Below are 13,496 nucleotides of genomic sequence, written 5' to 3'. Positions count from 1 at the left end.
TTTCCAGGTGGAAATGTTTAATTATAATGACACATTATTTATCATTGTTTATACAAAGATTTAGTTTAGATGGTAGATTAGGAATTACTTGCCCCTTATATTTGAGCTGCAAATACGAATTATGTATCCAGTGACAGTACCTGGATAGATACCAGACCAACTGGAAGGAATCTGGCTGGAGAGTATGTATCATATTTTTGCATGCAATATAAACAGATAACTCTAGACCAAACTATTGACCTCCATGAGGGCCACCCATTTTTGTGGAAGAAATTGTCCTTGCTGATAGGGAAGGGCCAGGAAGAAGATGTTGGTATTATCTCTCCAAGAATCCTATCCACATCCTTCCACACTGAAAACTGAAGCAGATGCCAGGACAAGCAGATGTGAAAGGTACATCCCCTGGTACTTACTAGGGCATGGATGTTGGAATGGATACGAGTGATTTTTGTCCTGAAAACCGGTCACAATCTGAGTGGTCTTTATTCCCATAGTGTGGGACAGGACATAATAGCTCACTTGAAAGATCTTTGCTGGATGATTCTGTGCAGATGCAGTGATAAGATGTCTCTCACTGTTAATCTAGGCCTGAATTTGGACCATAGAGGGTAAAGTAAATCATTGACAAGGACTGCCAACTGAAGGAAGAAATGAAATATTTTATTGGTTGATGTTCAGTCGTTCAGTCGTGTCCGACTCTTCATGACCCCATGGACCATAGCACGCCAGGCCTTCCTGTCCTGCACTCTCTCTCGGAGCATGCTGAAGTCCATATTCATTGCATCGGTGATGCTATGTAGCCATCTCATCCTCTGCCATCCCCTTCTCCTTTTGCCCTCAGTCTTTCCCAGCATCAGGGTCTTTTCCACAGAGTTTTCTCTTCACATTAGGTGTCCAAAATATTTGAGCTTCAGCTTCAGGATCTGTCCTTCCAATGAGCACTCAGGGTTGATTTCCTGTAGGGTTGACTGATTTGACCTCCTTGCAGTCCAGGGGACTCGTAAGAGTCTTCTCCAGCACCACAGTTCGAAAGCATCAATTCTTCGGCGCTCAGCTTTCCTTATAGTCCAGCTCTCACAGCCATACGTTACTACTGGGAAAACCATAGCTTTGATTAGACGGACCTTTGTCGGCAAGGTGATGTCTCTGCTTCTCACTATGCTGTCTAGGTTTGCTATAGCTTTCCTCCCAAGGAGCAAGCGTCTTTTAATTTCATGGCTACAGTCACCATCTGCGGTGATCTTGGAGCCCAAGAAAATAAAATCTGTCACTGCTTCCATTTCTTCCCCTTCCATATGCCAGGAAGTGATGGGGCCAGATGCCATGATCTTCGTTTTTTTAATGTTGAGTTTCAAACCAGCTTTTGCACTCTCCTCTTTCACCCTCAACAAGAGGCTCTTGAGATCCTCTTTGCTTTCTGCCATTAGGGTGGTATCGTCTGCATATCTGAGGTTGTTGATAATTCTCCTGGCAATCTTAATTCCAACCTGTGATTCATCCAACCCAGCGTTTCTCATGATGTACTCTACATATAAGTTAAATAAGCAGGGCGACAGTATGCAGCCTTGTCATACTCCTTTCCCAATTTTGAACCACTCGGTTGTTCCATGTGTGGTTCTTACTGTTGCTTCTTGACCCTCGTACAGGTTTCTCAGGAGACAGGTAAGGTGGTCTGGTACTCCCATCTCTTTCAGAATTTGCCAGAGTTTGTTGTGATCCACACAATCAAAGGATGAGAACAGTAAATATTGGACGTATGCAATACGAGACAGTAAATTTTTTATTGAGGCAGTATGGGGAGTGCTTTGACCCATACCAAACTGCCTACACTCTAAGATCAGCATTGGAGGCCCTTCTTGTGTGCCCATCTGTGAGAGCAATATGGCTGGCTGGCACAAGGGATAGGGTCTTCTTGCTTGTGGTCCCTCACTCTGTTCCAGTTGATGTTCACCAGGCCCTATCATTGTTGTTGTTCAGTCGTTCAGTCGTGTCCGACTCTTCGTGACCCCATGGACCATAGCACGCCAGGCCTTCCTGTCCTGCGCTCTCTCCCGGAGCGTGCTCAAGTTCATATTCATTGCATCAGTGATGCTATCTAGCCATCTCATCCTCTGCCGTCCCCTTCTCCTTTTGCCTTCAGTCTTTCCCAGCATCAGGGTCTTTTCCAGGGAGTTTTCTCTTCGCATTAGGTGGCCAAAATATTGGAGCTTCAGCTTCATTATCTGTCCTTCCAATGAGCACTCAGGGTTGATTTCCTTTAGGATGGACTGATTTGACCTCCTTGCAGTCCAGGGGACTCGTAAGAGTCTTCTCCAGCACCACAGTTCGAAAGCATCAATTCTTCGGTGCTCAGCCTTCCTTATAGTCCAGCTCTCACAGCCATACATTACTACTGGGAAAACCATAGCTTTGATTAGACGGACCTTTGTCGGCAAGGTGATGTCTCCGCTTCTTACTATGCTGTCTAGGTTGGCCATAGCTTTCCTCCCAAGGAGCAAGCGTCTTTTAATTTCATGGCTACAGTCACCGTCTGCGGTGATCTTGGAGCCCAAGAAAGTAAAATCTGTCACTGCTTCCATTTCTTCCCCTTCTATATGCCAGGAAGTGATAGGGCCAGATGCCATGATCTTAGTTTTTTTAATGTTGAGTTTCAAACCAGCTTTTGCACTCTCCTCTTTCACCCTCAACAAGAGGCTCTTGTGAAAGTATCACAAGGCCCTATCATTGTTGTTGTTGTTCAGTCGTTCAGTCGTGTCCGACTCTTCGTGACCCCATGGACCATAGCACGCCAGGCCTTCCTGTCCTGCGCTCTCTCCCGGAGCGTGCTCAAGTTCATATTCATTGCATCGGTGATGCTATCTAGCCATCTCATCCTCTGCCGTCCCCTTCTCCTTTTGCCTTCAGTCTTTCCCAGCATCAGGGTCTTTTCCAGGGAGTTTTCTCTTCGCATTAGGTGGCCAAAATATTGGAGCTTCAGCTTCAGTATCTGTCCTTCCAATGAGCAGTCAGGGTTGATTTCCTTTAGGATGGACTGATTTGACCTCCTTGCAGTCCAGGGGACTCGTAAGAGTCTTCTCCAGCACCACAGTTCGAAAGCATCAATTCTTCGGCGCTCAGCCTTCCTTATAGTCCAGCTCTCACAGCCATACATTACTACTGGGAAAACCATAGCTTTGATTAGACGGACCTTTGTCGGCAAGGTGATGTCTCTGCTTCTTACTATGCTGTCTAGGTTTGCCATAGCTTTCCTCCCAAGGAGCAAGCGTCTTTTAATTTCATGGCTACAGTCACCGTCTGCGGTGATCTTGGAGCCCAAGAAAGTAAAATCTGTCACTGCTTCCATTTCTTCCCCTTCTATATGCCAGGAAGTGATAGGGCCAGATGCCATGATCTTCGTTTTTTTAATGTTGAGTTTCAAACCAGCTTTTGCACTCTCCTCTTTCACCCTCAACAAGAGGCTCTTGAGATCCTCTTCGCTTTCTGCCATTAGGGTGGTATCGTCTGCATATCGGAGGTTGTTGATAATTCTCCCGGCAATCTTAATTCCGATCTCTGATTCATCCAACCCAGCATTTCTCATGATGTACTCTGCATATAAGTTAAATAAGCAGGGTGACAATATGCAGCCTTGTCGTACTCCTTTCCCAATTTTGAACCAATCGGTTGTTCCATCTCTGGTTCTTACTGTTGCTTCTTGACCCTCGTACAGGTTTCTCAGGAGACAGGTAAGGTGGTCTGGTACTCCCATCACTTTAAGAATTTGCCACAGTTTGTTGTGATCTACACAATCAAAGGCTTTAGCGTAGTCAATGAAGCAGAAATAGACGTTTTTCTGGAATTCTCTTGCTTTCTCCATGATGCAGCGAATGTTGGCGATTTGATCTCTAGTTCCTCTACCTCTTCGAAACCCAGCTTGTACTTCCGGTAGTTCTCGGTTCGCATACTGCTGAAGCCTAGCTTGTCGGATTTTGAGCATCACCTTGCTGGCATGTGAAATGAGCGCAATTGTGCGGTAGTTTGAACACTCTTTGGCGTTGCCCTTCTTTGGAATTGGAATGTAAACTGACCTTTTCCAGTCTTGTGGCCACTGTTGAGTGTTCCAGATTTGTTGGCATATTGAATGCAGCACTTTAACAGCATCATCTTTTAGGATTTTAAATAGCTCGGCTGGAATACTGTCATCTCCGCAAGCTTTGTTGTTACTAATGCTTCCTAAGGCCCACTTGACTTCACTCTCTAGGATGTCCGGCTCAAGTTCAGTGACCGCACTATCATGGCTATCAGGGACATTCAAATCTTTCCTGTATAGTTCTTCTGTGTATTCTTGCCACCTCTTCTTAATCTCATCTGCTTCTGTTAGGTCCCTGCCTTCTTTGTCCTTTATCATGCCCGTCTTTGCACAAAACGTTCCCTTGAGATCTCCAATTTTCTTGAAGAGATCTCTAGTCTTTCCCATTCTGTTGTTTTCCTCGATTTCTTTGCATTGTTCATTTAAGAAGGCCTTCTTGTCTCTCCTTGCTATTCTCTGGAACTCTGCATTCAGTTGGGTATATCTTCCCCTTTCTCCCTTGCTTTTCGCTTCCCTTCTTTCGTGAGCTACTTGTAAAGCCTCATCAGACAGCCACTTGGCTTTCTTGCATTTCTTTTTCTTTGGGACGGATTTCGTTGCTGCCTCCTGAACAATCTTACGGACCTCCGTCCATAGTTCCTCAGGCACTCTGTCTATCAGGTCTAATCCCAGAAATCTATTCCTCACCTCCACTGTATATTCATCAGGGATATGATTTAGGTCATACCTGAACGGTTTAGTGGTTTTCCCGACGTTCTTCAATTTAAGACGAAATTTTGCAAGAAGCAGCTCATGATCTGAGCCACAGTCAGCTCCAGGTCTTGTTTTGACTGACTGTATGGAGCTTCTCCATCTTTGGCTGCAAAGGACATAATCAATCTGATTTCGATATTGACCATCTGGTGACGTCCATGTGTAGAGTCTCCTCCTGTGCTGTTGGAAAAGAGTGTTTGCTATGATCAGCATGTTCTCTTGGCAAAACTCTATTAGCTTTTGTCCTGCTTCATTTTGTACACCAAGGCCATGCCTGCCTGTTATCCCGGTGATTTCTTGACTTCCTACTTTAGCATTCCAATCCCCTATGATGAAGAGGACATCTTTTTTTGGTGTTAGTTCTAGAAGGTGTTGTAGGTCTTCATAGAACTGATCAACCTCAGCTTCTTCGGCCTCAGTGGTTGGGGCATAGACTTGAATTACTGTGTTGTTGAATGGTTTGCCTTGGATTCGTACTGAGATCATTCTATCATTTTTAAGATTGTACCCCAGTACTGCTTTTCCCACCCTTTTGTTGACTATGAGTGCTACTCCATTTCTTCTAAGGGATTCTTGCCCACAATAGTAGATATGATGGTCACCTGAATTAAATTCGCCCATGCCTGTCCATTTTAGTTCGCTGATTCCCAAGATGTCGATGTTCAGTCTTGCCATCTCCTATCATTAGGCCCTATCATTACAGGCCTTCAAATGCCCCCTAAAGACTTAGGTGTTCCCTTGGCCTATAACTGAGTTAGTTTCTTGGGTGCTGGCTGGTTTAATGGTTAAATCTTCACTATTATTTTTATCATTGTTTTATTATGTTTCATTGATTTACATTTGTATGCCAATTTGGAATGTTTTATACTAAAAGGTAGCTTGTACATCCCCTTCATGGATCACTGCCTTGTTGTGGCGAAGGGGCTTGCGTAACTCAGTGAAACCATAAGCTATGCCGTGCAGGGCTACCCAAGACGAACAGGTCATGGCGGAGAGTTCTGACAAAATGTGGTCCACTGGAGAAGGAAATGGCAACCCACTCCAGTATTCTTGCCTGAGAGTCTTCGAGGATTTGCATCTGTAATTAACCTGTTGATAGTGAATTAAAGGCATGAGACTGAAGCCTCTCTTCTTGTGTGTGTGCATGAGGAAGGTGGGGGCCAAAGGAATGTGACAGGGCTGTGTAAAATCCACTCTGTCTGTGTTTCGTGGATTGTCAGGCGCCTTTTGTTCCATCGTCTGTTCACAGATAGGTTTGAACATTTCTTTTCATTATGTGGAAAAATACGCAAATAATTCCATTATAGGGTTCACAATAATTTACATAATTTACCTTGGTATGTAACGTTTTACGTATTGTCCCCCATTCCATTCAACGTTTTCCCACATATACAGAAATATGCAAGTTTTCTCAGCAGAAAACTTGCATATTTTCCTATGAATGGATATGCATAAATTTCAGGAAAGTAAAAAAAGAAGGAAAAAAAAGATCTGAAACTCCACAGACTCCATGTGGCCTGACGAGGTCAGTCTGTGGTGGATTCCACAGGGCAGATTCTTAGAAATCAGAACTCATTTTCATCTGTCTCAAATTTCTCCAGCATCCCTAATACAGATGCACTCAAAATTAATTAGACACAAAAAGGGGTCAGGTGGGATGTGGTTATTTTGGATATATTTAAATTGAGTGTCACCAGCACCTTCCATAATGATCCTCTTTGCAGTTAGTTGGCAGGCTGAAAGCAGAGAGGTGGATGTCTCACAGCAGGGCTACTGTAAGAGACATCAAGAGGAAAGTTGCAATGGGGGCATTTTGCAGCCCAGCATTCTCCCCACCATCCCAGTTTCTACTAGCTATTGTCTCATTGATCCAGTTGGCATAGAAGGGCACTGACATGTAGACATCAGGGTATTTGGGTATTCCCCAACTCATCACCCCAGCCTGGGTCCAACCTCCTTTGAGTTTGCAAACCAAGGGTCCACCAGCATCAACCTGTGGAGAGAGATGATGGAAGACAGTATTACAGATCTGAGCCTTTGCTGAGTGTTTTCGGTTTATAGTTCCAGCATTTAGAAAGCCCATGACTGCCAGTTAACTTTCCATAGCTAATCAATGCATTTCAAACAAAGTATACACCAAAAAATTGTTTTAGGTGGATTCAGTTTTGGTTTTGTGCTTACAAGGATTAGTAAAAGAAAACCTTTTGGATCCATTTTTCATTTTCATTAGAAATATGCTTGCAACATCACATCAAAAAATGACTTGCACAAAATAACATAAACACATTTCTTGTTGTTAAACAGAACTTTAAATAAAGAACATTAGATCTTAATAGCTTAACAGGAAATAGAATTTCTGAAACATTCCTTGTTCTTAGACTTCCAGTCCTAGTACCTTAAAAAACAGAGAGATCTCATTTTAACTACCAAGTCAAGTTCCTCATTCAGTACTGAATAGGCTATTCAGGTGACAGGTACACAGGCCTGATGAGCTTCTAATAAGAAGCTCTTGCATTCTAAAATCAGCAGACATTTATACCTTTTTTTGTGTAAAAATTACTTCATAATTAATATTATCTACTGTCCCATAAATGAGGGCTCACAGTCTTAATTATTTCACTGTAATTGAACATTCCTAAAAAATTAGAACATACAAAAAAATAGGGGTGTGCAAGCTTCAGATTTGGATCTGGATTTCTGAAGCATGGTGGCCATTTTGTCACCATCCGCCATTTTGTGCAACCCATGACACTACAGCACCGTCTACTGGTCAGAGTTGATATTGCAGTCTTATGATGACTCAGCCTTTAAACAGGAAATGGGAATGTCTGTTACACTTCAAACTTTGAATTCCACTGCCCCAGACACATCCCACGTTATGCAAATGACCCCCAGGCTTGTCCCACTTCTGGTGGTTAAGCAGTGTCAGAATTGAAAAATGCAAAATGTGACATGCTTGTCTTAATCCTTGTTGCTGCTGTCATGACAATGTGACCTAGCTTAAGTCCTTTCTGAAAATGTCAATTTGACAACAGACAAACTCCTTCCCCCTCCCAGGGCAATGTGGGGCATCTTTGCTGGTCCCAGGCACTCCATCCTCCCCATTTGGATTTGGGCCTGAAAGACCAAGGAAAAGTGTGGGTGCATGGAGCATAAGTTGTAAGCAAGGGCAATTTCTGACACCGCACATTTTAATTAATTAATTAATTAATTAATTCTAAAAAATGGCACTCAAGGCAGCTTACAAAAACAATCAAAATTGATTACAACAATAAAACAAAACATTAAAATACAACGAAAGCAACAATAACAGGGGAAAGGTTATTAAAACCAGCACCCACTTATATGCTAAAGGCCTTCTTAAATAAAGTTGTCTTTGCCCGCCGGCAGAAGGACAGGAGATAGGGGAGCAAACAGAATCACTGATCATAGGTCATATCACTTTAGGGATGTATGAGAATTTTGCTTCAATTCACAAATCACTTGAAATTTCATTTCAGTTTGCAAATCACTCCACATTCCTCAATGCAAATGGGTCCACATTTTCTCCAAAAGCTTTTGCAAATTCCCAAACTTGCATTTGCTAGCAAAATGTGGACTTGAAAAATGCACAGCTCTCTCAAAATGCACAACTTTCTCAAAATGCACAACTTTCTCTAGGGGAAATTTGCACAATTTTGGAAATTTACACAAATGTGGGCGTTTTTTGTGCAACTGTCACATTTGATAGCTGTTTGTGCAATTTTCCCATTCACTCAAAACCAACAGTGTTCTGAAACATGAGAGCAAATTGAGGAGAGACAAGCAGTGGGCTGATGTTTGGAGAATCTTAGCAAGCTTGAACATTGCTCTTTCGCCCATCCTTACATGGATTAAAGTGTCTGCCTTGGCTACCAGAGCATTTCTACATGAGACTTTTATCCCGCACCCTTAATGGGGCTTCTGCTTCCAGATTCTTTGCAGGATTAAGATCGACTCCTTTACATGTGCCTTTTTCCAGGGATTTTTCTCTCTGTGCCCTTCTATATGTTTCTTTTTACAACCACTAGATGGCACTGTACTATAGCCAGATTGTGCTTTTACATGTGGGATAAGAAAATAATACAGACTTTCTTCATTATGAAAAAAAAAATGTGATAATGGTTGCAAAGAATGAAAGAGGCCCTGGAGGATGACAACATCATCTAAAGGACCTGCAAACTACCATGAGTGAGTGCACAATAAAAGCCTCATGTAGAAATGCCCCCAATTTCCTTGCCCTGCAGAGCTTGAGTCAACATGAGATAGCCTCAACTCTGGTCTTAAACTGGTAGAACTTTTTGATCATTGAATTATATTTTGTTTAAGTTTAAGCACCACCTTAGAAGAGTCATTCACTCCTGTTTGAGTGAAGAGGAGATGCCTCTTTTTGAATTTCTTTTTTGGGTGTTTGTGAGCTTACTGCTTCATTGCAAGGTGATTGATTGATTGATTGATTGCATTTATACCCCGCCTTTTTTCCTCTTGCAAGGAACGCAAGGAGGCTTACATTATCCTCCTCCTCTCCATTTTATCCTCACAACAACAACCCTGTGAGGTGGGTTGGGCTGAGAGTCTGTGACTGGCCCAAAGTCACCCAGTGAGCTTCCATGACCGAGTGGGGACTAGAACCCGGATCTCCCAGCTCCTAGTCCAACACCTTTGCCACTACACCACACTGGCTCTGGTGGTCAAGTATGTTGTGTTTTCTTTCTTTCTGTTACACCTCTCCCCGCTACTTTGCAGCCTCCCTGGTTGCCCACACTTCTTGATCAGAGAAAGCCCCATGGGATGATTTACTTTATGATGTTTTCCTTTGGGCTTTAATTGAAGCATGGGAAGCCAAGGAGTCTGTAGACCAACAGAGAGATGATTGAACAATGAAAGACTGGACATTGACACATACCCCTCAACCACATTTTGATTAAGGTAAGTGCAAGAACCCCACACCTCAACCACGATAATTTCCCCATTTTTTCTCTCCCTTTGAAATGTTTTCAAAAGCAATATATTTCCTATCAACTCGAATGAGAACGGTTGAAAAGATGCAGAAGAAATGTTTGGCACAGCACTCATTTTGGCATCTGTTCTCTTCTCAGGAAAGGAAGGAGGCTTGAATTCTGATAATTTCTTTACTGACAGGATTTCATTTCTGAAATGTTGGTTCTTGTGAATAAAATAGCATTGTCAGAGATAAAAGGGGACAGGGGCCCTGCACTTTTAAGGGTCATACAAGCTACACCTGCTGAAATTCATCTTCTTCTGAAATTCTTCTACAATAAATGTGCAGGAGTCCTGTCCTCTCTTGCATCTAGCCACTCTAGGATTAAACTAGGCCTGAGTCTAGACTGACATGTTCTGGGCTGTGTGTATCCACCACAGGTAATGGTTGTATAAAGGACAGGTTATGGAGCCTCTTACCTGGAAGGAATCCTTCCTATCTTCTGGGTCACCAGTGCAGATCATATCAGGGTGAATGGGATTCTTGCTGAGGGTTTGAACTGGGGCACTGTTATAGAGACTGTTGCAGGTTGCTCGACTTATCAGTGGCACCTTCAGTCCCTGCAGGCTGAATGGGTTTGGCAACGGCCCTATGGGAGAGAGAAATGGAAAGTGGTCCTGGAATTCAGAGGAAGGAGACATCAGGTGCATATAAAGTGGGCGTACATCATTTGAGCAGTGAACACACTGTGTATGTACACTCACCACACTTGGACATCTTTACAACCTTCTCTCTAATTGGCCAACCCTTATCTCAGTCACAGAGCCCCATGTCCTCCTCCCCAAAGAACAGCTGTGCTTAGTGCCAATTGTGCCCTTCCCTTCATGTGGTCTTTTCTGTTGCCACCAGGTGGAAATCTTTCTCCCTCAGTCCCTCTTTCTTTTCATTTGCTGTCTCTATCAAAAGATCCTTAAAACTCCTTGGGTCTCAATTATCTTCTTTTAGGTAGTGTGGGGGTTGGGTATTAGATGTGGGATGAGTAAACCAATAAGAAAGAGACTACCAAGTTTTGAACAGAGTTTAATTGTTTACTGAAAATGTTTTAATAGGAAATTTTTTTAATCTCTCAATACGTACACACACACAATAAACAAAAAAAAAATACGAGCAATAGGGTAATAAAATAATGAGGAAGAAATGCACCCAGCTCCCCTAACTAGACTGTGTCCCTGTTTTCTCCAGATTCCTTCCCAGCAATATCTTACTGTCATAGTTCAAACATTCTCTTCCCATTCTCCAGTTTCAGTAGCTCTCTTTCCTTCCTCTAGGATTCTGGGCTTGTCTCTGTTTTTCTCCTTTTGATCCTTTTTGCTGAATTTCTTCCCCTATGCCTCAGGCTTTTATTTCTTAAAAATTGCCTGTTTCCTCCCCTCTCCAACCAATCAGGAGGAATGTTTCTTGTTAATCATTCCCCTAAATTTCTATCTCCTGAGACCCTCTTCTGACCTCCTGTTGGACTTTCTGCAACCCTTGTTATTTTTTCCTCTGTAGGCAGACCTCCTTATCTCCTCATCTTTTGTTGAGTCTTCTGCAACCGCACATTTTTTTTCCTCCATGCAGACATCCTGCCTCCTAAATCCAAGTAAAACATTTTGCAACCCTCATTGTCTTCTCTGACCTTCTGCCCGCTTTGATCTCTCCTCTTACTTTGCAGACATACTGTATCGGCATTCTTTGTACTTCACATATTTGAGGGCTGCGTTCTGCTACTGGAAACAATTCCAGGAGGTGAGCTCTGGCAAGGCCTACCCACTGCTCCAGAACTGTGCTGGTGTTAGAAAAAGAGACTCCATAACCGTTGGCGCCTCAGTTATGTAGGAGCCCGAGTGGTGGGAAAAATGTGGGCGGAGCCAAAAGGAGAACCATAATGACGCGCTCATGACTAACGGCTTGGTAAGCTGATACTGACTGTTTATTGGCTATTGACTTGGTAAGCTGATGTACTGACTGTTTCATTGGTTACTGGCAAGAACAATAGAAGTGATATGGTATAAAAGGCTTTTGCACATGTGTCTCGGGGTCCAGACTGCTCTGCACCCGTTTTGCAAAACGTTTCAATAAAATAGTGTTGGATCCACTGCTGCCTGCCTGGCATCCTTTTCTTCTAAACCGGAAGCAAGAACTTTTTATCTAACACTGGCTACCAGGGCTCTTCCGGATGGCTCACAAGCTTGGTCTCCCCTTTATTTCTAATATTCTGATATCTCTGCCCCATAACTTTGTGTTTCCACTTCCACCACCCTCAGCCATCTGGTGGCTTCTTTCTCCCCCAGATGTCTCTTCCCTTTCCCCCCTTGCTGCCCATATTACATCTGGAACGCCATCTCTGAATACCTTCACAATGCCACCTCCCTCTTTTCCTTCACATCCCTCCTAAAAAGCCACCTTCTCCTTTCCAGGGTGTCCGATTGCATGGAGGACAGCCTGCTGCCATTTTTGAATGACTGAAAAAGAAAATAAGGCTTTGGTCTCCCCAACTCTCTGCTGACCCTCCTTGGGAAAGTTAAGATTTTATGCTTTTTGGAACAAGAACTTATTTATTTGCACTGTGCTATAAAGCACCATGTGCACTAAGACAGAAACAAGCAAACTTGGAGTCTAAATGAGCAGGACAAAAATTCCCCCACTCACCTCCAAATATGTTTTGGAGTACTTGCAAACATTATGATTGGGTTGGGGACCAGACATCTCAGGGAATCCATTTTGGGCAGCATCTCTGTGGTGACTTTGGCATGTACTCCCACCCTGATTAAATAGGTTTGGCTGTGTGTAGTTGGATTTGCTCAGATCCATCTCTTCTGTTAACTTTGCCTCTCCTGTAATTGCTTTCTCTCCCTATGGCAGCTTTCTGAGTGTACATTCCTTGGGGAAGGGAGGTTCCCCGCCCCGTTGCCATGTAAAGCATCATCAGCATGGATTGGGTGAAAGTCAGAAGAGTCTGAAAGAGCACTACAAAGAACACTCCTCACCTCCAGCAACCCAGCAGTTTGCATCTGAAGAGAATTGCACAGAAGAGTCTGGCAAGCAGACAGGGAGGACGTAGTCGGTGAAATTCACAGGATCTAGCAGTCTGATTAAAGCAATATCCCCGATGGAGGTGGCTGTGCCCTTGTAGTCAGGGTGGAGGATAATCTTTTGCACATTGGCTTCTACGATGGCATTTGTGAGGTTCGAGACTTGATGAGCACCCAGCACCAACATATAATTATAGGGCTCAGTGGATCTGTGGACACATGAGCAAATGGCAACAGGAGCTTGCAAAGCTGAGCTTTGGGCTTCAGTGAGATGTGTAAGACCTTGGACCCCTTTCCACTGATGGCCAAACTATGTGAGACATTGGAGAACCACTGGACAGAGCGCAATCTATAGCTCAGTTATAGTGGTGGTTGGGTAAATATGCCACTGATGAGCTGACAGAGCACTTGCCATATCCAATATGTGCTCAGTACAGGATAGGAAGGGAAGCATGGCAGATATAAATAAAAACCAAACACCTTTGCTGTTGCAGTGGGGGAGTCCTGCCTGAGTATCTGCCATGGCAGTGGTATATCTTTCATGGTGGCAGTGTATCTCAAGTTTCGTTGCTGTAGGATGTCTTTCACTAAATCCTATAGGTCCTCATCAAGAGCATCTCTACACCAGCCTAAAATCCTG

The 13,496-nt window shown here is 43.4% G+C and overlaps 1 protein-coding gene across 1 annotated transcript in view; it reads right to left on the bottom strand.

Annotated features, from left to right (window-relative positions):
- Nucleotides 1-3: 3 nt before the first annotated feature.
- The window catches only part of LOC146341919 (serine protease 27-like), a 40,482-nt gene continuing 26,989 nt past the window's right edge, over nucleotides 4-13,496 (bottom strand). The window contains exons 6-9 of the mRNA XM_084805261.1: nucleotides 12,812-13,065; nucleotides 10,262-10,431; nucleotides 5,513-6,815; nucleotides 4-2,718 (exon numbers count right to left, since the gene is read on the bottom strand). Of these exons, the coding sequence (XP_084661387.1) occupies nucleotides 6,582-6,815; nucleotides 10,262-10,431; nucleotides 12,812-13,065 (658 nt within the window). The 3' untranslated portion in view covers nucleotides 4-2,718; nucleotides 5,513-6,581. The remainder of the gene's footprint in view (nucleotides 2,719-5,512; nucleotides 6,816-10,261; nucleotides 10,432-12,811; nucleotides 13,066-13,496) is intronic.

The sequence above is a fragment of the Heloderma suspectum genome, chromosome 6 (genome assembly GCF_057233095.1).
Source record: "Heloderma suspectum isolate Gila_16-S chromosome 6, 16-S_ref, whole genome shotgun sequence".
In the NCBI taxonomy this organism is placed as follows: domain Eukaryota; kingdom Metazoa; phylum Chordata; class Lepidosauria; order Squamata; family Helodermatidae; genus Heloderma; species Heloderma suspectum.
This window is presented reverse-complemented; position numbering and strand designations above follow the sequence as displayed.